The sequence below is a fragment of the Mixophyes fleayi genome, chromosome 5 (assembly GCF_038048845.1).
Source record: "Mixophyes fleayi isolate aMixFle1 chromosome 5, aMixFle1.hap1, whole genome shotgun sequence".
Classification (NCBI taxonomy): Eukaryota; Metazoa; Chordata; class Amphibia; order Anura; family Limnodynastidae; genus Mixophyes; species Mixophyes fleayi.
In genome coordinates this window covers 26,820,360-26,848,041 of record NC_134406.1, presented here as the reverse complement: position 1 = coordinate 26,848,041, position 27,682 = coordinate 26,820,360, and the positions used below count along the sequence as shown (strand labels likewise).

The following is a 27,682-nucleotide window of genomic DNA, read 5'->3' as shown; positions in this document are numbered from 1 at the left end:
TGGTCTAACACACTGTAGAGCTCACAGTGGCTGTTATAATAGGAGAAAATGGTCTATTATAATAGGACTCTGTTGGGCTACAAGAGCCAGGTGGCCAGAAAAGACAGCCAGGTGGTATCTGCCATATAATCATCACTCATTAACGGAGCTTGAAGAGACACTCATTCTCCTGTTTTGTGTCACTGTGTGTACAGCAATGAGAATGGAGAAAAGAAAGTCAGCAAATTGTTTGGAGGTCAGACAGATTGTAGCCAAGCATGAACAATATCAAGTCTACAAATAAATCTCCAGACATCTTGAAGTTCCCGTTTGCACCGTACGCAATATTCTAAAGCTTAAGGCTGATGGCGCTGTAGCCAACCTCCCTAGACGAGCCACAGGTGAAAACTTGATCGATTGCCTGCGCAGGATTGTTTAAATGGTGTAGTAAGCATACTGATCTGCTGCCAAACAGATTCAAACTGATCTTCAGACAAAAGGTGTGACAGTTTCAACTCCGCTAAGGAACGTAAAGAAATCAGAAAGCTCAACTGGAGTTTGCTAAACAATCCAAATGTCTCTGGGGAGGATGTCCTGTGAACAATGAAACCAAATGAAGAGTTTTTAGAACTTCATCCCTATGTTTAAAGAAAGCAAAATTAAACTTTCAAAGAAAAGAACTCCTTCCCTACAGTGAAACAGGGAAGAGGTTCAGTGCTGTTGTGAGATTGTTATTCTGCATCCTACACTGGGTGGCATTGTGAAATCTGGAGATTACCAGGACATTTTGTAGAGCAATGTTGAACCCAGTGTCAGAAAGCAGTCTACAACAAATGTCATAGGACCTTCCAGAAGGACAGTGACCCCAAACAAGTAGGGGAGAAAAAGAAAAAGAAAAAGAAAAAAAACAAAAAAAACACACAGGAAGGGTTCAAGACAAAACACTGGACTGAAGTGGCCAGCAATGAGTCCAGTTCTAAATCCCATAAAACACCTCTGGTGAGATCTGCAGAAGTTGGGGAAGTTCCCTTCACATCTGGGAGAACTGGAGAAGTTTGCACAAGAAGAGTGGGGTCAAACTTCCACTAGAGGTGCAGGAAGCTCATCCATTGCAATAGGAATCTGCTTGATTGCAGTTCTTTTGAGCAAAGTGTGTGCTATGGAATATTAAGTCTAGGATGTCAATTTTCCCAATATTTATTTTCATTTCCCGATTTGAAAATATATACGCTATTAAAGCCGGAATAGAAAACAAAGGTTAGTAATACTCGCAGAAAGAATGTGGAGACTAAAATAAGTTTGTTAATGTCAACTTATGTTTAGAGATAATTGAGTTATTTGAAAACGAGCAAGCGGAACTCATTGTTATGTTCGTGGAGCCACATTTAGATGTGTGCTTTGTGACATGGCGAGTAATCTTGCTGGAAGTAGCTATTATATGATAGGCAGACTGTGGCCATAAAGGGATGCACATGGTCAACAATAATGCGCAGGTAACCTGTCGCATTTAAATGTTGCTCACTTGGTATTAAGGGGTTAAATGTGTGCCAATAGTCCCCCCCCCCCCCCCCCTATTAAGCCACCATCCTGCACCATTGACCAGATGGATCCATGTTTACACCAAATTTTGACACTGCCATCTGCATGTTAGAGCAAAAATCTAAATTCGCCAGACCAGGCAACCTTTTTTCAATCTTTGATGTTGTTGTGGCAAGCTTTTCCCCACTGTAGCCTCAGTTTCCTGTACTTAATGGACAGGAATATAACTGGTGTGGTCTTGTGCTGCTGCAGACCATCTCTTCTGCATATTCCTGTTGTAATGCATGGTTATTTGATTTACTATCTCCTTCCAATCAGCTAGATAGTGATTTTTAGGAAGTTTAGAAAATTAAACAATAGGATGTGCTTTGGCAAGTTAAAACACGATTGTGGGAGAGTACACACTAATGCAATATCTGACCTAAAATTCATTTATCGTGTGATCGCACGATAATTGTATGAAATTACTGCAGTGGGTACCCAGTTTTACAAAGTCTTCTGAAGTAAATAGGGTCTTTATTGCATTCACATCAGATGTTGACACTTCTCAAGCAGAGAGAAGTGTGTCCTTGTGCAGACAAATAAAATCTTTTATATCTTTTAACAACATTCATTACACAGTGTAATGACCTTTACCCTCATTTCCCAATATGGTAAACAAGTTTCTAATTCACATTGGCCATCTTGAGATAAAAAAAAAAAACCATCAACATTGCTTAAATCATACAGTGGTGGCATCGTAAATCTCATTTCATCTTATTTTGCTTGACCTTTCTTACACCTCTAGGGAGATAAAAATCTGGGAATTCAAGCTGATAAGAACACTCCAGTCATTGACTCAAGGACTCAACCTAACACCTGGATTTATGGCCCACTACACTCCCCACAGCAGAGTGACTCCAGATCTCTTAAATCCTAGGACTTTCACTCTTCCATTCCCAAGGAAAAGCTCCACTTTATTACTTTAGCTTATCTCAATAATCTCATTCATTTGTAAACTTGCCTGATGAAGGGGACTCTGTGCTCTGAAAGCTAGCAAATATAAAAATGTATTTTGGTTAGCCAATAAAGGTATCATTCCTATAATACTTTTGTTTGACAAAAAAATATTCAACATCACTTAAACCTAAAGGTAAATAAATTTGCCGTTACGTAGGCTGGGTACACGCTACAGGTTTTTCAGCCGATTGTTGGGCCAATCACACACAACAACAAACAACATTTTGTCCCATCACATTCGTGTGCGCGCTCTAACGATGAACGATTATCGCTCCAAAGCACATTGTATCATTTGATTTTAAAATCGGATTAAAAATCTCATTCAACGATGGCGTTCCAATTTTGCAGGGTATATGCATTCAGGAGCGGCAGGGTCAACAGATCTCTATGGAGTGTGCAGAGAGTTATAATCTTTTCAGCCGATGGTTAAGCACAGATCTGAAGGTAAATCCTGTAAAACATGTGTACACATGAATTGGCACGCTGATTGGGACTATTTTTTTTTTTTATTTTTTTCAGTCCTTGGTAAAATCATTATAGATAACGCATTGGGAGATATTTTCTGTAGTGTGCACCCTGCCTAAAAATACATCTGTTAAGACCATGTCAACTATTGACCCCTTTCAGCCGAATTCTGACCAACACCAGAACGCTGTCACCTGGGAGAGGAGGGGGGACCACAACACCACCACGCTGTCATCTGGAGGAGAGAAGGGGGGGACCACAACACCACCACGCTGTCACCTGGGGGAGAGGAAGGGTGACCACCACGCTGTCACCTGGGGGAGAGGAAGGGTGACCACAACACCACAACGCTGTCACCTGGGGGAGAGGAGGGGGGACCACAACACCACCATGCTGTCACCTGGGAGAGAGGAGGGGGGGGGGGGGAAATCGCACAACACCACCACGCTGTCATCTGGGGGAGAGAGGGGGGGGGGGGGGGCACAACACCACCACACTGTCACCTGGGGGAGAGGAGGGGGGACCACAACACCACCACGCTGTCACCTGGGGGAGAGGAGGGGGGACCACAACACCACCACACTGTCACCTGGGGGAGAGGAGGGGGGACCACAACACCACCACACTGTCACCTGGGGGAGAGGAGGGGGGACCACAACACCACCACGCTGTCACCTGGGGGAGAGGAGGGGGACCACAACACCACCACGCTGTCACCTGGGGGAGAGGAGGTGGGACCACAACACCACCACGCTGTCACCTGGGGGAGAGGAGGGGGACCACAACACCACCACGCTGTCACCTGGGGGAGAGGAGGGGGGACCACAACACCACCACGCTGTCACCTGGGGGAGAGGAGGGGTGACCACAACACCACCACGCTGTCACCTGGGGGAGAGGAGGGGGGACCACAACACCACCACGCTGTCACCTGGGAGAGAGGAGGGGGGACCACAACACCACCACGCTGTCACCTGGGAGAGAGGAGGGGGGGGGGATCGCACAACACCACCACGCTGTCACCTGGGGGAGAGAGGGGGGGGGCACAACACCACCACACTGTCACCTGGGGGAGAGGAGGGGGGACCACAACACCACCACGCTGTCACCTGGGGGAGAGGAGGGGGGGGGGGGAAATCGCACAACACCACCACGCTGTCATCTGGGGGAGAGAGGGGGGGGGGGCACAACACCACCACACTGTCACCTGGGAGAGAGGAGGGGGGGATCACAACACCATCACGCTGTTACCTGGGGGAGAGGAGGGGGGGACCACAACACCACCACGCTGTCACCTGGGGGAGAGAGGGGGGGGGGGGCACAACACCACCACGCTGTCACCTGGGAGAGAGGAGGGGGGGACCACAACACCACTATGCTGTCACCTGGGGGAGAGGAGGGGGGGACCACAACACCACCACGCTGTCACCTGGGGGAGAGAGGAGGGGGGACCACAACACCACCACGCTGTCACCTGGGGGAGAGAGGAGGGGCACAACACCACCACGCTGTCACCTGGGGGAGAGAGGGGGGGGGGGGGACCACAACACACCACGCTGTCATCTGGGGGAGAGAGGAGGGGCACAACACCACCACGCTGTCATCTGGGGGAGAGAGGAGGGGCACAACACCACCACACTGTCACCTGGGAGAGATGAGGGGCGGACCACAACACCACGCTGTCACCTGGGAGAGAGGAGGGGGGGACCACAACACCACTATGCTGTCACCTGGGGGAGAGGAGGGGGGGACCACAACACCACCACACTGTCACCTGGGAGAGAGGAGGGGCGGACACGAACACCACCAGGCTGTCACCTGGGAGAGAGGAGGGGGGGACCACAACACCACCACACTGTCACCTGGAGAGAGAGGGCGGGGGGGCACAACACCCACCACGCTGTCACCTGGGGGAGAGAGGAGGGCGGGGGGGGGGGCCACAACACCACCACACTGTCACCTAGGGGAGAGGAAGGGGGGGCGGCACAACACCACGCTGTCACCTGGGGGAGAGGAAGGGGAGGCGGCACAACACCACGCTGTCACCTGGGGGAGAGGAGGACCACAACACCACCACGCTGTCACCTGGGGGAGAGAGGGGGGGGGCACAACACCACCACACTGTCACCTGGGGGAGAGGAAGGGGGGGGGCGGCACAACACCACGCTGTCACCTGGGGGAGAGGAGGGGGTCAGACTATGGGCCTTGGTTCCCGTCACTCACATCAACCCTTACTGACAGCCAGCCCTGTAGTGGTCACCACTCCCCAGGCTCTACCACCGGGCACCCACATGACCCCTCCACGCTCTCACCGGCCACACACTGATCCCCGCCGGGCACTCCGGCCTCCCGCTCCCGTCCCGGAGCTGCGCCAGCTCGTTCTTCTCTGCGAATCGGATTTTTGATTTCTCCGCCGATTTCCCGCCTCTCCCCGAGACTCCGCCCACAGGGCCGGAGTAAATCCAGCTCCATAATCTGTACAGCAGATTCCACAAACTTTTATTCTCTTCCCTCCTTATAATACAAATATTACTTGTCTGAACAGTACACAGCTCTACCCTCATAATAACGGCACGCAGTATTGTTAAGCGTATGTGCAATGTCACATACGATGTATTGCAGATATTTCAGTTGACATAACGGAACGTTATTATATCTACATATCATACAGTCCTTAATATCCACGTACTGCAGCTGTGCCTTTACTCTGCACAATGTTGCGTCTGATAACGTCAGTGCTTTAATATGAATGCCTTCTGTATGTTGGAATAGATACAAACCCCTGCTGTAGAGGTTAGTCCTGTGGATGATAATAGTGTTATTAGGATAGAGGTGTATTGTGTGAGTGATGACATTCTGTGAAATCTACAATGTGAGTCGAATGTGCTTCTTTGAATATACAAATTAGCGGAGCTGAGCAAATGTCAAAACAGACAGCCAACTGCAGAGATACAGGGAAATCGAGATCGCATCACGTGACCCCCAGGGCTGACGGAACTGGGGCCATGTTTGACTTGGGCATAGGGGCTATTGTAGTCTCTTAGCGTGCAGTCAGTGTTATGATTGTAAAAATATAAACACAATTAGCTTTAGTACTAATTTTCTTAAGACAAAGAACAAAAATAAGAATTCCCTGTTCATTCGTTATGTGAACAGTGGCTGTCACTGTCATTAGGCCCATTTCAAACATGGCCACTGAGGCTTCCTTGGTCCTGTGAGGTCAGGAGAGGTGTGTGTCTTGTGTAAGTCCTACAGGCAGCATGTCAGAGTAGGCACACATGCTGCTCCATATGCTCAGAGCGTGCTCTCCTAGTGTCACCTACAGGGATAATGATATGGGATCACCTCTCTCCCATATTCTCAACTCTCAGGCCTCGGTAGTCACAGGAAGTCTCTGATCACAAGCTGTCTGCAAGGATTAAATCGTCACAGGTAGGACTCTGATCTGAGTGAAATGCAAAAGTGGGCAACCTGTTGCTTTACTGTTATAGTGCAACTGGCTGACTGGACATACTGGGACTTGTGGATTCACCACAGATGGTGTTAAGACTTATTGACAGTTATGTAAATGACCTATCATTACTTTACATAGTATACATCTGTTGGTAGAGGAGAATTTATGCATTGATGAGCCTAAGTTAAAAATTGTCAGAAACTATGATCCATCCAGTGGGTGATTTGTTTGAGTTTGCAGCTACACCCTGCTCTTAGAGAGGTATATTATTATTGTTACACTTTTTTTTCTTGAAACTCTCATTATTGATTTTCAAAGTGTAACAATCCGCATGACTATAGTATACATTGCATTAAACAATATGTCAGCATTGATCTCATTATGAAATCACTTTGTGCACAATAACATAGTATTCGATGCTTTTGTAGCCCAGTCAAGTGATATTCAAGTAATTGGTCACTTTATACTATCAGCCAACATTTATGCCACATGTAACCATAAACAAAAAAGTTTGGGAATATAACCAACAATTACTCGTTATATAGGGCCAACATTTTACACAGCGCCATACATAAATTGTTTATTCAGTTTAGTCTTTGCTATTAGTACCCCGGAGGCACCAGTGCTTCGTGTCAATAATGCTAATCACCATGCTGCCCAAGTCATGTCCAGTGCACTTTTAATGCACATAAAGTAATGCATTACACCAGCATCAGAACGGGACCTGTGGGCATACTCACTCTCTTTCAGTATTCAATATATAATACATATAGACCAGGCAACACAGGAACAGTTACTGAGAATCACATCACAGTGTGCAGAACAGGACAAGTGAGCTGACATTATTTAAATATAATGGGGGGGGGGGGGTGTAATTGAATGGACAATTGCAAATTAGGGACAGGTGTAGCATTAAGATTGTTTTTTGTTGTTTTTTGTTCTTTGTTCTTCTGGAAAGTATTTCCACTACAGTTGCCTGAATGTAATCATAACACTGGCGAGTTTTTGGAGCAGAAAATTTCACCAGCTGATGGAACAGGTTGGGCAGAGTGACAGCTTTCCTTGCAAAGTACATGGCAGGCCCGCAGATCCGCCTCATTTTGTGGAGCAGCGCAAGCAGGATATTACATTGTGCTGAGGGAGATATTGATATGAGATAAAGGGTGGAGAGGGAAAGTTATTAGGGCATTCCTTGCTTTGAGGAACAGCAAACAGCCATTTTCACTTTGAAAAAGCACTTGGGGCTAGATTTACTAAGCTGCGGGTTTGAAAAAGTGGGGATGTTGCCTATAGCAACCAATCAGATTCTAGCTGTCATTTTGTAGAAGGTACTAAATAAATGAAAGCTAGAATCTGATTGGTTGCTATAGGCAACATCCCCACTTTTTCAAACCCGCAGCTTAGTAAATCTAGCCCTTGATGTTTGTACTAGTTCAGATCTGTTGCAAATTGGATTTCATCCTATATAATGTGACGCGTTTTGTATCTTCCAGTTGTACATTAGCAGAGAACGCATTAATAGACACACTGTACCCAATATAAAAGAAAACCTTTTTCTAACACTACAGCAATACTCTGTTATAATTTATAACACACAAAATGGCTAAAGCACAGTGATAAATCCTTTATACGTATTTCAATTTTGCGTTGTTGCGCCTAGATTTCCAGCAGAGTGCGTGATTTTTAATGTGAGATAAAGGGATTGAAAGAGTGCAAACACAATCACACTTACATTTACATACAGCTTAGAAGAGGGTGGTGATCAGGGTCTTTCCTATACTTTTAATGGAGTGACTTTTGCGCCATCCATTTGCCCTTGAGTGGCGATGCCCCATTGTGGTTGCACTTTGTGCAATGCATAAAAAAACCACACAAAATTTCCACATATGTAGCTCCAATGTCTCCTCACTCTAAAGGTTAATGTAACCTATAAACAAGGCTAAACCAAAAGGTTTTATAGGAGAAAAACTGAAAAGTTTAATGATATGTTCATATGGTTGGAATGTAATGTTACGCTTACACTTTTGCTCAATGTTCCTCTTCGGTATTTTCTGCCTCCTCAAATTCCTAGGTACCCTGTTAGTTTGATGCAGTAAAGTAAGCATGGACCTTGAAATGCAGTAAGTTGGCAGACTGTGTGCTTCCTAAAATAGTTCCACTGTGTGGATTGGTGGATTCATACACGGTGACAGGGTCAGTAATATCACAGCAACTTATTCATGTTCTCTCAGCTATTTGACCTGCATCCAACAGGACAGTGAACTAAACATGTGGGAGGGGCGTCTATCTGTATTGGAGCAGATAGGTCTAACTTTACCTTTTAGCAAAGCTGCTGTGGAATGTCAGGTTAACACTGATCATTGTATCTAACCTACATGGTTCATATCTGAAAATTACAATTTTTGGGTTTAGTGGTCACTTAAGCAGGCAGCATTGTATAATTGCCTCGTGTTCTCTTTGGCATTAACCTGGCAGAAGGAAATCTTTGCAGCATAAATTGGGCACATAAACCATATTTAAAAAGGTTTTTTGAGATGTTGAGGAAGTATCCACAAAATAAATGTGCATTTTGTTATATGTTTTTAATAACATCACTAGAAATAGTTGTAAGTCAAAATTATTTGGTCCCAGAAAATAGTAAACTAGATTGATTTTTAAATTAGTTTATGAAAACTAGTACCCAGGTAAAACTTGCTGTCACCCTTAGCAACCAGTCAGATATTTCTTTGTATTTATTAATGGGTACTCTTTAAAAATTCTATTATTATTTGTACAGAAATATGAAGGAACAGGACAAAACAGCACTTGCATCTACAAACATCACACCGATCCAGCAGATTATAGCATCTTCCGCTGGTGCTCTTCTTACATCTCTTTTTGGTAAGAATCCAGTATGGTTGTCTTTGAGCCAGTTTATATATTTGTTCACCTGTCATTAGTCGGAAGACGTACTATAGCTAACTAACCATCATCATTTGCAAATTGCACCTAATCTGTGCTCCTTGCTGCCTGTAAGGTGAACAATCTGTTTCTGGGTTATCTTAATGGATTTTACAGCATCAGATAATTGAGGTCATGGGTCCTGGAAAGAGCTTTCGGGCCCTTATATTGCCTCATGCTTCACTTATTAACATTAGAAAATGTAATGTGCCCATAGCCCAATTAAAAACAGTTGGGGATTCAGCTTTTTTGTCATGGTAATGATTCGCTTTCTGTGGAATAATTTTTAATGATGCTTAAACCTTTGATCTCCCGCAAGCTGACTGTAAGTAACGTGATTACGGGTTTATTCATTCCATCAATGCCATTTTGCTTCAGTTCTTGACCTTTAGCAGGAAGGTTTGTAGCTGTATTATAGTGAACAGACAGCAGAGGATATGAAAGTGGTCATGTGACATTTAAAGGGAAGGCAGCACATGACTCCACTCATATTCCGTCGTTCCCACGAGACACAAACCCCACATGGCAGTCTACTATGTGTTTATCAACTTGATGTGTTTTCAAGTAATTGCAAATATGTCTTACTTTATACATTTGTAAAGAAACGTATATGCTCAAATGGTTTCTCAAATATTATAGTTGGAGATCAACTTTGGTTTTATTTCCTCACTTAGTAACACCTCTGGATGTTGTCAAGATTCGGCTACAAGCACAATACAAACCTTTTATTAAAGGTAAGTTCTGTCTCTATGGGCGCTAAGGATTTTTAGATGGACATTTAAAAGATAATTCCTCCCGCTAACCTTGGATTTGCATTGTTACCTCTACAACACTTCTACATAGTCCCCACAGATTTCAAGTCACCCATCTGACCGTTACATAGCCTTATACAGAGGTCAGCTGGATGAGAAGTTCAGATGGCCTCCGATTGGATGGGTGACAGATTACTAGGTTTTACTTATTCTCTATGACTGTAATGGCCATCGGTGGCTGGATGACTGACATCTGTGAGCACTCTGCAGCAGTGGTATTAAGGGAGATGCCATCACATATTACTACGTGGGTATAGAGCATGCTTGTTCTCACTGGGTTCAGTTATTCTTTAAGACCACCTTCATACAACTTTATTTTCTCGGCTTGTATGTACTGTACTGCAGCTTATAGACAAGTGTTTATACTACAACTCTGTTGCATCACATTTTAGCTATATATTTACAGATTGAATGTACTGAATTGTTCTCTATAGAAAGTTTGAAATGTCGACAATTGAATAATCTGTGTGTGTACCTCCAAGGTATTTCATCAAATTAAAAACAAGTTTTACCTGGCATGTAACCATTACCAGCAAACAGGAGTTCAGCTGTCAATTGACTTCCTTGTCCTTATATGTAAGTGATTGGAGTTAGAATTTTCCCCTGAGTGTCAGTGTAACATTGTGAAATCTGGGGCTGATGAACCAGTTCTCAGAGTATTTATTGGTCTTTAATGAAAATCCTTGTAACACATTAATGCCTGTTCTCATATGTCCTCTACTAGGGAACTGCTTTGTTTACTGCAATGGCCTCATGGACCATCTCTGTGTTTGTTTGAATGGAAACAGCAAAGCGTGGTATAAAGCACCAGGGCGATTCAGAGGGACAGCGGTAAGAACAATCATCATCATCACCGTTTATTATTATAGTGCCTGGAAATTCCGTAGCGCTTTACAATAGCAATACCTCTATATCATTACAATACAGAATGAAAAAGAAACAAAACATTAGTAGTCCTCTTGCCCAAACTTTCAAAATAGTATAAATGTGAGAAGTTCTCTAAAGAAACAGCAGTGACCTCCTGGAACTGTCAGTGTCGGTGCTCTAATCAATCACTGACGGCGCCCCAGTCACTGTGCCGGTGCTCCTGCCCACACTTAAAACTATGCATTAGTGGTATTGCCAAACTTAGAGCTGTACATTCTAGTAGTCGCGATCAAACCCAGAACTCTGCTTTATTGGGCTAGAGCTAATTGTATTGGTGGTCAAGTCAAATCCTAGCGCTTTCTGTATTGTTGGTCTTGTCCAAAATCCAGGATCTCTCCACACTCGCGAGTCAAATCTAGAACAGAATTTGTTTAGACATTCTAGAACATAATCATCCTATGTCTCATAGTTTTTCTCACAGTGAGACTAGGGGGTAAACCAATCGGATTCTAGTTATCATTTATTTAGTACATTCTACAAAATGATAGCTAGAATCTGATTGGTTGCTGTAGGCAACATCTCCACTTTTCAGACCCGCAACTTATAAAATCTATGACTGCCCTCCTATTGGCCAGGCAATCCTGGCGCCAAATACAAAAGGCAATTCCTCCAAACCTTCAGTGCCTGTTCCTCAGTTGCCTTTGGGTACCTAAGAAGTGGCTACTAATTTCCTGTATACTCGTCTGCAAAGCTGACACTCCACTCAGGTACCGACTATTCTATTGTACTCGTCTGCAAAGCTGACACTCTATTCAAGTACGTGCTACTCTACTCGTCTGCAAAGCTAACACTCCACTCTGGTACCGACTATTCTATTGTACTCGTCTGCAAGACTGACACTTCTATCAAAGTTCCTCTACTCTCCGGCTTTTCTAAGAGGATCTCGCTCAGTACTCTGGCAGGGGCCGCGACCTGCGAGCAGACGCAGCTAAGACCATACTTCTTTGCGGCAGTTCCTGGCGAACACCATCTGCTCGTTAGACTCCGCGCCCTGTTAGTGTAACGCTAAACTGTGCAGATCCAATTCGCATCGTAAAGACTCAGGATCATTTGAGACCGTGACACATACTACAAACAGACAAGCAGCAATTCTGCATAGACAGGACACATGTAAATGGCTATTGATTTCTTTACTGCACCCGTTAACCTGCACCGCTGTGAGATAGATTTTATTTATCACACAAACCTTCTAGGATAAAGCACAAAGTAGCATTGTTCTGAAGCTGGTGAGTTAGATAATGATTTGCAGCCCTGCAAGATCTTGCAAATAGGTTCCATTTCTGGGTTGTTCCTGTCACAAGACAGGACGTCTACTGCCAAGCAGCCGGAGTGCAGTCATCTTATCTAACACACCAGGCTTGGGTGAAACTGCTGTATATCAGGCACTAGAACACAGCACGTGTTCTTAAAAATACATGTATGGCTGAGGTTTTCTATACCGGCTTAAGTATTAAAAAAAAATGCTATTATTCATGTTTATAGATGCAAATATATGTGTATATATGTTTTTTTAATTTGTTTTATTGAAAGGGTAACTCCCCCTAACATGCTATATGTCTAATCCCTGCCATTACAGCGAGTGGCTGGTGGTACGTTCTATACTGTGGTAGGTTGTTTGCCAATTGCTGACTGCTGTCCAAAGAGCCTCAACAAACTGCTTTTGCAGTGAAAGCCACCCTGCATTTTGAAAGTCATTCTGGCCCATGTGAACTAGGGTGTTACAGTTTTACTGGAAAAATGAACACATAATTTAAAACCTAACATAGATGTTCTTTATTCATATAGTGATAAATGGGCAGTGTATACCGACTTAGATCAGTTCTGCAGGCTTTGATGTTGCAAACTTGGTTCTCTCAAAGATGAGCAGTGTATGTGGAGAGTAAAGAACAGGTCACATATTGATCCAAATCATATTGATCCAAATCAGTCACTTGTAATATGGGACAGAGTTTCACAGCAATATGGCAGCGTGCAATGAACACTTTCAGAAAAGCTTTCTGAGTAGACAGACATTCAAAGAATTGTAATATCCTCAGGACAGCTTCCTTTAAAACATATCAATTTTGGGTTTAATTCCATTTTTTATTAAATTATTTGATCTGTACTACATTTTCCATATTCAGATAGTGTTGATTTGGCCTTTGCAGGATGCGTTTGTCCAGATTGTTAGAAATGAAGGAATCCGGTCACTGTGGAGTGGACTTCCACCAACACTGTAAGTGCCGTTGATGTATGTTTCTATGGGTTCTTGCTTGTGGTAAACGTAACTACTGTGTAAAGGAAAAAAAGTTTTTTAAAAAAGCGTAAAATGTAATTTTAGCGCCTTCTGTTGGTAACCTCTCCTGTCACTAACAGAAGGAGTGGAAATGTGAGAGATGCAGCTGATTGAAAGCAACACTCCGTGTGTGTGTATATATATATATATATATATATATATATATATAGTATAGAACTCTTTTATATTTAAAATGAGTATAAAAGAAAGCAAAATATCTTGTAGTCTAGTTGCAGGTCAGGCACTCACTGTTGTATTCTTTGCCAGTGCAATTAGCCTATTCAGTTATCTGCATACATAAAGGTGCAGGGGTGATTGGGGGTAATCAATCCTAAATGAACGTTATAACATCACATGAGAATTAGATTATGTTGCTGTCATACATAACATAACTTTAAAGGGAAACAAGTGAGCTTGGTGCATATTGTGTGTTTTCTTGTCAATATGACAATTTTGTACCAGATGCTTTCTTTTCCCTTCCTATCATTGGGTTCCTTCTACCAGTAACATTTCACCAGTTTCATATAAAGCACATTGTCTTGTCACAGCCACTGTCACACAGTCCAGGAATATTACAGCTATATAACGTTGCCTGTAGGAGTTAAGCTGCACACCGGGGCCGAATCAGCCACTCAGTGTACAGGCTGGGTGCCCAGATCACATGGTGCAGGCAGATTAAAGACCACCCTGAACGTAGGTCATCCGCTAGACAGATTTATAGAAGTTTCTTGGAGGGAGGGGTCACATTGGTAGCAATGTTGGGACAATTTGCCACCTGTTGCCAGAAATCTTCCTAACATGCGATTATATCACAAAATAGGTATTTTTATCGTAGTAGAGCTATAAATCATTAACCTTTATAGCGCCAACATATTACGCTGCCTGCAGTCTAAATTCTCTACCACACGAACTAGTTAACCTAGCACCACAGCTCTGAACTAAGCAGATGCGGTATGAACAGTAACATCAACACTCCTATTGTAGAGACGGTAATGCTGTCTCGGGAATGATGCTCCGTTTTAGGAGCTCGTGACAGTCCCATTATGAGAAAACAATGAGACAATGGGGCTGACGCAGAGTATTACACCCGTTTGTGTAGTGTATCTTACGTGAAAGCGCTTTGATCATGCCCAGAAAGTAGGTGCACGACTGCATCTGGAGAGACGAGGGAGGAAAGGCACGTGCAAATGCAGGCCCTGTACAATATCTTCATTTATTTATATAGCACCACCAGTTCCACAGCGCTGTACAGAGAATGTTTGTCGCTCACATCAGTCCCTGCCCCAGTGGAGCTTACAGTCTAAATCACACACACGCGGGTTTAATTTTGTCAATTTAACTGCTAGTATGTTTTTGGAGTAGTGGGAGGAAGCCCACGCAAACACGGGTAGAACAGGCAAACTCCACACGCCTAAGGCCATGGTCTGTAAAGACGTGTTTACCCAAATGTGGCTCCAGCTGAGAAACCCATCTCCTCCTACTATACGGGAGGTGCAAATCTTCTCTAATGATGACTTGTGACCTGATGTGGAGGTGAGATGTGTACAGCATATGGGCAGAAAGACGCTATTTTTCATTGCTCTGCTTTTTTAAAGTAACGTAATCCAATTTTGCAACCATCTCTGCATCAGTGCCCATGTTTGGCAATATAGCGTGCTAAAAGATAAGGCACAAATAATATATTTCATCTCACATGCTGAAGGCTCTGTTATCCTATCTTTTCACCGAAAGAAAAGGAATAATAATGTCTTTCTCGGGGCCAGACATATATAACTACTGGCAGACGCGTTTCATCACCAGGAGGCGATTTCTTCATAGGCGATTGTATTTCCATGGTGTACTGAGCCAGTGACTTTCCACCATAGTCCAGCCAATGTGGTCACTATATTATTATTAGTATTAATTTTTATTTATAGGGCGCCACTAGGTGTCCGTAGCGCCGTACAGGGACAAACGAAATTACAATACGAGGTGAGACAGCACAGTACAGTAAACAATAAGCACAGTAACTCAGTGAGCTCAAAGCACAGCTAGAGAGGTGGGAGAGGGGAGAGGGGAAGGTCCGCATACGACGGAGCCCAAGAGGGAGGGCGCGGGTGACAGGGAGACCCCCAGAGGGGAGAGGAGGGAGCGAGAGGGGATGGGGGAAGAGGGTCCTCGAGGAGGAGGGCTAGGTACCTGGAGAGCAGAGTTAAAAGTGGTGAAGACAGGAGGAGAGATGACCCTGCTCAAAGGAGCGTACAATCTAAGGGATATATTAATTAGTGAACAGATGCATACCAAGTTAGTTTCATCAACAATTCATTAACTTGTTTAAAAATATAGTTACAAAATTGAAACATACCTTAAAGTTGAATCAAATGACATTTATGTTATGTAACATTGGAATTGGAAGCTTAATAGTATAAACGGAATTCTATCATCCATAAACGTGTGTAGCAATAAGGAAAGCTTAATACCATTACATGTAGATGGTAACTTGATACTATTACATATAGCTGAAAAAAGAAGTAATAATGTATCCTGGTACTTAGTAATCATACAATGCATGTTTAGAGTAAAACGTTAGACTGTATTAAAGAACAAAGCTCTGACGCTCTGTGTTTATTAACTCCCTGTTAATTTATGTTATTTCAGCATCTTATTTATATGTTTTAGAATACTAGAGCTTAATAACAACAAAAATCAGAATATATTTGATTGATATAAACAATGATTATAAAACAAGCATCTAAGTAGTACTACAAAGGCTCCATTTATTCATCATAACATTTTGCGTTGTACTTAGAAAATCACAAATAGATATCTAGAGCATTCTATTTATGTGAGGGGACATAAATATATTTAAAAAATAGGGTTCATAGATCTCCAGATGAATAATATCATAAAATATTCAATACGTTCTTATATATTCCTACCTATGTTGAAGAATTAAACTTAATATATGTTTAGTTGTTCTATATAATGTGTCTGTAGCACACCTTTAATCCTGCAGAGATCATAAAACAAATAACAAAGTACAAAGTACATTAGACACAAATATCCTTTTATGTTCCTTTATGCTAATTTATACTGCTGAGCTCAACTTGCCTTATAGTTTATTATTCATATTGGTGGACACTATTTAAGTGTCCAATATTACCAAAATATAAATTATGGGGTAGGTTTATGGAAAAAAAAAAAAGATTTTAGATTTTCTAGAATGTACATAGATAGAATCTGATTTGTTGCTATGGGCAACACCTTTTCCTTTTAGAAGTTTAGTATATCTCCCCCGTTGGAGCAGTAATGGGCGGCAGGCAGCCCTCCAAGCCCTATTCTTGGCCCCCGGCTTTATTGTCAGATTAAAATGACGGATGATATGTTATTACAGATATTTGTCTTTCTTTAATTAAATGCATTGTTTTGACTTATTTCTGAGATTTATGGTAATGTGTGGCCCTATTGAAGGTTAAAGGGCAGCCCCATAGGGCCCCTGAAGTGTATCGGGTTGCCCATCACTGTGCGCTCACTCAGTTTGTGTGTGTCTGATGAAAATAAATCAAAATAAAAAACTAAAATAAAACTAAAACAAAACCCCTAAGAAACAACAAAAAAATAACTCATTATGTATATAATTCCTTATGCAGTGGATATATTTATAGCTTATTTAAATGAATGGCCTGATTGATACCTTCCATATAAATGGTTCTCGTTCTCTGCGATGTAACTGTTTATCTGCATCTCCTCCTCATTCAGTGACATTTGTTCCATTCTTGTTAGTTCAGTCGCTGCATGATTATTTTGACGATAGAATTAAAATGTGTAGAGATACAGGGGCATATTCAATTCCGATCCCCATCCGCGGGATCGCGCCGGAACGGCCGTGAACCTGATCCGCGGTACCGCAATAACGTGGATTTTTGTTTGCAAATCCGTGTTATTGCGGTACCGTATTACCGGCAGTACTGCGCATTTTCCGCGTACCGCGGATCGGAATTGAATATGCCCCACTGTGTCATTTACAGTACGCCCAACATACCGTAAATGACATAGCATGTTTCACATTTAATAAAAGTTTTTATCTTGTGTTTTGCATTTGTTATATTAGACCTGATCTCACCTGCTTTCTTCGTTATATATTTCCGAGTAGCGCAAATGTTTCGATTACACTGAAGTGTTGGGTTGAAGTGGTAATCAATTTAAGGGGCTGTAGCACCTATACTCTTGTCAGATTTCCTGTCGGTTTTTAAAAAAACTAGGAGCCAATCAGTTCCGGAGGTTTATTCATTTCTTAAAAATAATTATAGGTTTATCCGAATAATTGTAAAATTTTTCTTGGATGCTTTATTTTTATTCCCATATGATAAGAAATTGTATTTAGATATAAATGCCACTCAGAGCCGGCACTACCATTAGGCAAATCTGGGTGGTTACCTAGGGCACCAATGGTTAGAGGGCACCTAAAACACTGAATGTTGCCCCCACCTATCACCTGCCAAGGTAACAAACAGCATGGGTGGGGGTGCCACTTCCGAGTGTGGGGGTGCAGCTTTGGCGCCAAAAGGGCTTGCACTAGCCCTGGTGCGACTACAGTCCTGTCCTAGAGAGTTTTTCCAAAATTAAAGTGATTTGGGAATCTTGGCCAAATCTTCATCCTTTATTTGTAAGGCACCTCCAAACTCTGCAGTCCAGAGGGAAGTGCTGAGACAACAGGAGCTAGTGGGACTCCGAGTGGACATGGACGGTAGCTGGTAGACAGAGGCTGGCTGGCAAATTGTAGCCTGTGGGGCGAGACTTGGTTCAGCAGCCTATTAGGAGCATTTTAAAGGAAAGAAAAAGCAGGTAGCCCAGTGACCTGGCCCAAGGTAGCCCAGTATGGGATTGGCCAGGGGAGGGGGAGATGCCCACAGCCCAGCCAGCTTCTGCTGGTAGAACATGCAAAGGGAGTAGTACCGGGTGGGGGTAAGAACGACTATAGTGTAGAGATAGGTTTTACAAGAGAGCTTCATAGATTGAAGATTGTGGAGAGTCTGGTGAAGCGAGGGGGGGGGGGGGTTTGGCCTATTGAACAAGTGTGTGTTTCGAGGAGGGGGGGGCATAAGAATTATGTGAACAGATAACAATAATTATGTCTGCTTGTAAGATATTAATTCTGGATTTTACTGACTCGCAGCAATAGCTGCGCTATACATCACCTTTCCATGATTAATGGTGATGTTTAAACAATCCAACTTCAGCCTGTAACCAAGATGTAAATGTTGCATTAACTACTCAACTTTTATTGTATTTTGTCTGATTTATATTTGAACATTCTCTGTAAAGAGCAATGTAATATAAAATAAAGGTTAGTTATAATGCTAAGCATTAACATCACTCCTTGACTGAGTGGAGCTTATAGTATAAAGTCTCTACCACACAAACCTACACACACTAGACGATTTAAATAGATAGAAAAACAGCGCAGACTTGGATATCAGGCTGCCCATGTGCGGTTACTCCTATCCACAAAGGAGTAAAAACAAGCTCAATATTTATAATACAATCCCACAACAAATGGCGCCTAATATCATATACTCAGTCCTCTCGTAATTATAACCTGGTTGAATATATGTAAAACATGTAAATAATACAAATAGAAGCAGTCCAGTAAAAAACTTTTAGAGGCAATTTCTCCTAATGGTAAATATCTTTTCTAATAGTTATATGTTGATTCTATTTCGTCCAAATCCACACGAAAACCCCTTAGGGAAATGCACTTACCAGAAGTAGGTAGTACACTGGCGTGTATAGCTCCACAACGATCACTCTGTTTGTTCAACGATCATCTCATAGTGTCCTATGTCTTCCATTACCACTCTCTATAGTCCAAGCTGCAGCCCACTACACACACTAGGGCCAATTTTATCTAGAGCCAGTTTACTTAGCAGTATATTTTGGGGACTACAGAAAGAACATACAAACCTCACACAGATAATTCCCCAGCACTGTTGGCATTGATGCATCACCACCATATACTGTATGTCTGCCAATCTCCAATGCACACGTCGAGAAAAACTTAAACACTAATTTGCAAATATAGTTTGGGAAGAACATTACAGAAGGTTAGAAACAGATTCTTCAAGTTCTCAATTGCAAAAAAAAAAACCCTTTAAAAAAAATAAGAAATGAATCAAAGCAGAGGACTGAGATGCATAATTTGCTTTGTACGTAAGCCAACTAGCCATTTCCATGCCGTTTCTAACAGACTGGTCGTAGCTGTAAGTAATTTGTGTGATCATATTGGTTTGTATACATATTTAGTAACGGTATGCGTTAAGAAATTTGTGTCTTCGACTGGGTTGAAGTAATAATCTTCCCTTCTGTTGTTTCACCAGCAGTTTCAGTATATGGAGAATATATTGCATAGTCATGGAAATGACTGCACCCTCCCCATGTACAAGAGTTGGGCAGAGTTGCCAACTGTTTCTAATTTCCATGGAAAGGCCTAAGTTTCAAAGATTTGTCGGTGTAAAATCTTGTTCTGAGATATGTCACTATTTATCGGTACTGACAATAACTTGAAATATAGTCGTCACTATCTATTTTTATCCAGTGTGTTTTCTATGTTATTTAATGAATAATAGAGTTTGTAATACAAAAAAACAAAAGTATAAGGAAGTCTGGTAAGCATATCGTGGTGTTGACTATAGGACACCAACGTCCAGCAACACAACTCCCAGCCAGATGTATTTAGATGAGCTTCAGTGTCTTGCTGGAAAATATTTAAACATTTTGGCAACTATGGAATTGGGTGACTAGCTTCTAGCATTGGAACCAGTAGCTACCTCTGGCTAGCATTGTATGCTGAAACTACAAGTCCCAGCATGCAATGCTGCCATCCAGAGGTAGCTGCAGATTTGGGCTTAGCTAAGTGTTTGTCCAGCGGTCCATATCATTCTGTCTTTCATAGTTTTTGTGTCATAGTATTTTATTTGTCGCTTTATTTATTTATTTTTCATTGTCACAGAGTAATGGCTTTGCCGGCTACTGCGATTTACTTCACCTGTTACGACCAACTACGGGACATATTGATCCCTCGAATGGAGAGTACAGAAAGTGCCTGTCTCATCGCTGGAGCCACAGCCAGATGTGAGGCCTACTACGACATACTTACAGAAAAGATCATATTTAGTACAATATAAAACGCTTTCATCCATCACTGTTCCATCCAATCAGAAGCTTTTATTTCAAAGAGACATTGGTGTGAATTTTGCACTTTTTAGTAAATCATCTGGGCATGTTCTATACTTACCTCAGCGTCTAAAACTGTCTTAAAGTGGACCTGTCCTATGGGAGGCTGCTGTAATGTGTGCTCAACCAATATTCATCTTATTAAAACACTATCACATACTGACAAGAGGTTTAGAGTACCTTGTGTCTCCGTAAAGTCTTCAGTTACTAATAGATCGGCTGCACTCCCGTGATTATCTCCTCTAGTGTGTTTAGGGGGATGTGTGAATTTAAATCATAAAATAATTTGGTCCCCAAAAAATAAATCATTACCAGGTGTCATTGTGGACAGTAGAACTTGTGTGCAGTGGACCACAAAGCTAATCATTACAGCTGGCCATATTACTCTTGGAGCTTACACTTCTCTCGTTGTCAGAGAGAATGGAGGTGAGAGAAAAACATTATGATTTCAGGAGACACCCAGAGCAGCAGACTGAGAATGACAATATAATAAGCACAACAAAAACCTGACATATGCCCTGTAGTTGACCTATATTTACTTGCCTAATTAAATTATTTTAATGACCTTTTTATAAGAAACATCACTTTCTGCGATGTTCATGGTGCAGGTGAATATCTGAACTGCTCATTGATAAACCAGTACACTCTGCCCTAGGCATCTAGAAGATACTCTCAGAAAATCAATGTTCTCCCAACCCAGCCATCTCTGATAACTGTATAAGTATCTGGCAATAGTCCACTAAAAAGAGCTAATGTGCTAGTAGAGAGAAATACAAACACGGTTTCTTTTTCTCTTTTTAATTGCAAAAGTTTTTCAGAGAGCAGCTTAATTGCATGCCTCAGTAGAGATAATGTAATCAGTCTGAAGAAGAGTTAGGAATCCTGCGGCCCTAAAGCTGTTAAGGAACTATACATCCCAACTTTCTGGGCTTTATAATTCCACAACTGGAGAACCACAGGAGGGCTAAGCCTTTTGTAAACTCTTGCACATGTGTGTCCATCGCCTAACCACAGCTGCCATTTTGTGGCATGGGCCAATTTTTCATGTGACTGTAGCCTGTCAATTCACTAGTAACCAATGGCATCACTGAGGCACTTTGTGGCAGCCATTTTGTAGCCTGAACCAATATCCAAGAGAATCCGGGCAAACCATTCGCTTTGTGCCTCTTTGAGCTCTGTAGTGAACTAGTAGGCTCTATTTAAATCATCATTATGCCAAGTAGGGGGGCGGGTGATCAACATATGAAGTTGTGCTCTTATTTATAAGTAATCAGTGACCTGAATTTCAGCTTTTTCTGAACAGAGATTAATGAAAATATTGTTGTTTTTTCTCAGTGGGCTCTGCAACTCTAATTAGCCCCTTAGAGTTGATCAGGACCAAAATGCAGTTCCGACCTCTATCGTACAGGGAGCTGACAGCGTGTATCCAGAGTTCTGTAGCCAAAGAGGGCTGGCTGTCTCTCTGGAAAGGATGGAGCCCCACTGTCTTGCGAGACGTCCCATTCTCTGGTAGGTGACTTGCTGAGTGGAATTATTTTCTAATAAAGTGTAAATGTAACTGCATAACACGTTTCACGTTTAGGGATATCTTTATCAAAGCTTATAGAAAGTGGAGGTGTTGCCTATAGCAACCAATCAGATTCTAGCTATCATTTATCTAGTACATTCTAGAAAATGATAGGTAGAATCTGATTGGTTCCTATGGACAACACCTCCATTTCATTTTTAGAAAGTTCACTTAATCTACCCCTTAGTCTTCGTCCCTTCCTGAGCACATGTTCTCATTAGAGCTGCAGAACCAGTTAAATCTGGCAATTTAGTCAGCTTATTTAGTCAAAATGAACCCAAAACCTCTACATATGGGAATAAATAACCAACAGTCCCAGACCAGAAATATGGGGAATACATATCAGCAATCTGTCTGTGTGCGCAATTAATGAACATCTCCTATCTATTTGTTCTCTATGAAAGCCCAATTCTGTCACCTAGATCATGACGTTCAGTGCTGATGATTGTAGGCGACTTACGTTGACTATCGGACAGATTTTCAGCATTAATTCACAGATACGTTATTCTGAGACTGTCTGCCTGTGGTTTGTCTTGCAGCAATGTACTGGTATAATTATGAGTTGGGGAGAAAGTTTCTGTGCCAGAGATACAACAAGCTGGAACCAACCTTCACTATCAGTTTTGTGTCAGGGGCCGTGTCCGGTTCAGTAAGTAGGATGTTTTTTATTTTTTTAATTTAACGTATGAACTGAGGTTAAATTTTCGTTGTTTCCACTTATATGTACAATCCTAAATTCACAAAATTTTAATACATGTGAAAGCATATATTTTTACTGACTTGCATCATTTCACATATACTTTTACTGACTTGCATCATTTCACATATACTTTTACTGACTTGCATCATTTCACATATACTTTTACTGACTTGCATCATTTCACATATACTTTTACTGGCTTTGCATCATTTCACATATACTTTTACTGACTTGCATCATTTCACATATACTTTTACTGACTTGCATCATTTCACATATACTTTTACTGGCTTTGCATCATTTCTCCAACCTCTGTTTTTGGGGAGAAGGATCTGGAATGATATCATCGCTTACAAACAGTGGAGGCAGCCATTTTGTACCAGAATTTATGAGCATGCAGCCTCAAATTTGGTGGACTAAACCAGGATTTATACATATGCTGCTATCAATCACTAGGGAACGGTGACATAACTGCGGTGCTAAATACATCCTGGTGACTGGATAGGCTGCTTTTTCATGAATATATTATTATTGCAGCGCACAAAATGGCTGCCTCTGCTGGGTGTGGCAGTGGGGCTGTGTGTGGTCAGGCTGTTGACGAAGAGGCTCTGGGTGGTCGGGCTGTGGGTGGTCATGCTGGTGGCAGAGGGGCTCTAGGTAGTTTGTATGGTCAGGCGGCAGGGCTCTGGATAATGAGACTGTTTTGCATATTACAGATTGCTGCTCTAGTAACTTTGCCATTTGATGTTGTGAAAACACGAAGACAAATTGAAGTTGGAGAACTGGAGGTGCTGAACGGTAAGCCTTTAGATCCTTCTTATCTTCAAAAAATCTGTACAGGCTTAATTGTAGATAAGAGTTTTAAGCTACGTTCGATGCATTTTATTTACTTTGTTCTGTAGAGTCAAAGAAAAGCTCTAGGTCAACTTGGAAGATAATGTCCTCAATTATATCTGAGAATGGATTCAGGGGTCTGTTTGCTGGTGAGTTTATTTACTGCCATTTGGTGTGGTCAGCCTGTACTAAACTTACAATACTCAGATTCACCCCGCTCACTCCTTCCTTATTGACTCATATTTCTGATTTCTTATCTGACGTCCAGCTTGGATATCCCACCACCGTCTTATACTGAGTGTCTCCAAATTTTCAACCACTGTTGGCATCGCGATCATCACATTCTACACAATAACTTTAAATACACCACTTTATGACACCCAACACCACAAGATCTTCTATGTCAGCGTGACTCCTCTAACTCATGTCAGCTGGCCGTCCCCTCCACACACTGTCCCCCACTGCAGTCCCCTATTATTACAATGTACAATTTGAATATAATAACATTACGAAAAATAAATCTGGGGCATTATTTCCAATTATTAATGCCTAATAACGTCTTCCAATTTTCTCTTTCCAGGTTTGATTCCACGTTTAATCAAAATCGCCCCAGCTTGTGCCATAATGATCAGCACTTATGAATTTGGAAAATCATTTTTTCGCAAGTTAAACGATGAACAACAGCTGAAAACGCTGTGATGGGCGTCTGGTTCGAGCATGGAATGTTCCAGCTTCAAGTTCTGTTTTACAGACACTTGTACATGCATGCACCTAGCTTATACTACACACATCATGACAAGTGTCTGCAGTGAGTACATGGCTGTGGTATGATGCATAGAACACACACATCTCCTCAGATCCAGATTATAAGTACAACTGTAATGCCTCATGCCTCGTGGCTCCATGACCTCTCTAGTGAATGGGTAGGCTGCATTCTCATGAATGTTGGATCAGCGCAGACAATGGATGCCTCCACTTTGGTCATATCCCAATAATATAGCCATATCTATATATTACATTCATTAGTACATATTTCATTGTGTGCTCACTTGTGCGTTTTCCAATGTCTTAGTGTTGTGTTTATATTGACTTTTGCTTCTTTATCATGTGTTGTTCATTTATATGAAATTATGTCTATTTTAAATTCTGTCTTGATTTTTCCCCATTTACAGTTAGAGGATATAAATGGCAAATGACGTGCTCAGTATTTGTTGAGTATTTGCACCCGAGGAACTCTCCTGATTATTCTGGGTGTATTTCCAGATCTGGTGAATAATAACCACTGACAATGATTTATTCTCTATTCATAGTCAAACTCTGTATTACAGTATTTTGTATGTGGAATCAGCCCATCAGGTGACTAGGAACTGGTGACATCAGGAGATGGTGAATTCACCTAAATAGGATTTAGAATGGGAAGTCTCCGTGTTTCCGCTGGTGTGTACTAGCTGCTTCCACTGTCCACCCAGCACCTATCAAGGTGAACACTTACCCTCCGCTCTCAGAAGACACCGTTGTAGACTAGAAGGCGGAGAGGAGAAGTTACCAGAGGCGCACTGTGCACAAGTGTAAACATCAAATCAGAGTGCAGCCTCCTACCACTTCTGTACCTCCACTTTTATTACTAGAAATGTCTTTGTTTGTTTCCTAAACTACTCTGTTTAATCTCATTTATGACTGAATTGAAGCACGAGAGGGAAGGGGACCATCTTTATTAAAGGTGGAGATTATGAATATTACATTGCTCAGTGCTGTGTTTCTCTGAAACATGAAGAGCAAAATGAGGCCTATAAAAAGCTTATGAAAACCGCCAGCTGTGAGCTGGTGCAAAATTCCAGTTCTCCTACGTAGTGGAAATGGCCGTCCACCTTTCCGCACAGCAACGCCCCTAGAAAGGCTCCTTCCCCACTGCTTTATCTCATTTCAATAATCTCGCTGTGATTAAATCATCTCCGTAACACTAGGTGCTCCTCCTCCGGACATAGATACCATTACTCTGCCCAACACCTCCAATCAGCCTAAGCACACTGATGCTGCTCTGCTTCCACCTGGCTCTGCAATCTGTGGTCAATGGCGCACTTTGTAAATCATGGCAGAACCAAGGCTTAGTTTGCACTGTACAATAGACTTTTTTACACATTGTCAATGATCCCTTAATGGAGGCCATTTTGTGGGCTGAACCAATATTGATCCGATCAGCTTTCCCTTATGGAATACTACCATGGTAATACTTACAAAAAATGGCACGGGATTACTATAGTGACCACCAAATTACCACAAAACTCCATGTATTTGGTCATTTACTATCATAAGAGTCACTAGTTCTTAGTGGTTTCTAATTAAAAGGCTCCATTCTCCTGGATACAAAATGGCTGCCTCCACTGTGTGAACACTTCAACTTTCACTGTGCTTTGGTAAACAACCTATTGCAGTATTATTGGGCAAAGGCCTGAAGACTGTGGGACATTGTTTTGAGGACAGTATACAATGCATGTTCTTGTGTAGATTATAATAAATTAACTGGAAAAAATATTTAACAAAATAATAAACAGGAAGGAAAGAAAAAGCTGGAGCATCATCACAAAGATCATATATGAATACAGGGATGTGTGTTAAATACAGCTGCAGTCAACCACAGCTTCAATGGTTTTTACAATAGGGTAGATTGTACCTTCTAGTAAATGTGCTGTCAGCGCCCCCTGCTGTCCCAGGAGAGAGTCTGCTATGTAGCGAGCCCATTATGTGAATTGCAAGATCAGGCTTCCAAAATGAACTTCACATTGCACTATGCTCTCTTCAGGGCCCTCTTCCTCTATCACAGCTATCCTGGCTGCTAGCACTTACTAAGCAGGGAAATCCAAGTTGAGCAATTCATTTATATTACAGACTTCCTCCTGGGGGACAGAGGGGTAGTTATTTTGGGAGTTCCCACCCCTAAATGTGTACAAGGTACTATCTGATAAATAACCCTCCCCCAGTAATAGGTTCACTGTAAAAGGTGTCCATATACTCTACAATTCTGACCGCCAGTTAGCCCAAACTGCAACATGGCAACCAGACTGCCAGTTTCGGCATCTGATCGTCTGCACGAATGATGGTCTGGCTGTATCCTTGAAAAACCCATTCACATCTCTTAGTGTAATTAAGTCAGTATGAGAAGATGTTGAATAGAGATAATAAATGACATACAGTTTTGTCATACTATTTTGTTTGTGCCAAAAGTTAGTGCTATGTTAATAAAATAATAAATAATATTGTGTTTTGCATTCAGTGGGGGGTATTCAATTGTCCGCGGGTTCGAGCGCGGAAAAGCCAATACCGTTAATACGGTAATCTCTTGCTGGATTTCAGCTCGCAGCCCCCTGAGCTGCGAGCTGAAATCCAGCGAGTAAATTGCCGTATTAACGTTTTTTCCGCGCAGGATTACCGTAATAACGGACCGCGGGATTTTCGGCAATCCCGCCGACAATTGAATACCCCCCAGTATGTCCTAAAGTGGATCCCTCACCCACACACAGTGCAGTCACCTATTTTGTGTTAGGAAATAGTGACATCACTGCCATAGGTTAATAGTGAAGTAAAAAACGTGAATATTGGTTCATCTTACACCTTTCCTGCCTCCGCTGTTTGTAGGTGAGGCGTCCACTTTAACGGTCATTGTTTGAAATATCTTTTTTATTGGAAATGTCTTAAAGTGCCTTTTAACAAGTTTATTTCAAATCTATTAAAATTCCAGTTTTCCTAATCTTATGAGCTGATTGGAGTCCTTTTGTGTGTATTTTATATACTATTTTTATATCTTGTATATTATTTTATATCTGTACAATGACTGGTTGCAGCGATTTATAATAGACACAAAGCAAAATAGATGCAGGTTTCAAGTTTTGTATTGAAAACCACAGTTTTGTAAGGTGCATCTAACTAGGGTCAGAGCCCCTGGTGGTTATTGATTATCTATAACGATACTTGTCCACTTCCC

At 42.0% G+C, this 27,682-nt stretch overlaps 1 protein-coding gene across 1 annotated transcript; it reads left to right on the top strand.

Annotated features, from left to right (window-relative positions):
• Positions 1-5,994: 5,994 nt before the first annotated feature.
• On the top strand, positions 5,995-27,453 carry SLC25A40 (solute carrier family 25 member 40). Its single transcript, XM_075211891.1, has 11 exons — positions 5,995-6,414; positions 9,213-9,316; positions 10,051-10,110; positions 10,913-11,019; positions 13,263-13,330; positions 20,379-20,500; positions 21,938-22,111; positions 22,709-22,818; positions 23,586-23,667; positions 23,772-23,852; positions 24,284-27,453. Exons 2-11 carry the CDS (start codon positions 9,217-9,219, stop codon positions 24,400-24,402), a joined length of 1,023 nt encoding a protein of 340 aa, XP_075067992.1. The 5' UTR covers positions 5,995-6,414; positions 9,213-9,216; the 3' UTR covers positions 24,403-27,453.
• Positions 27,454-27,682: the final 229 nt, after the last annotated feature.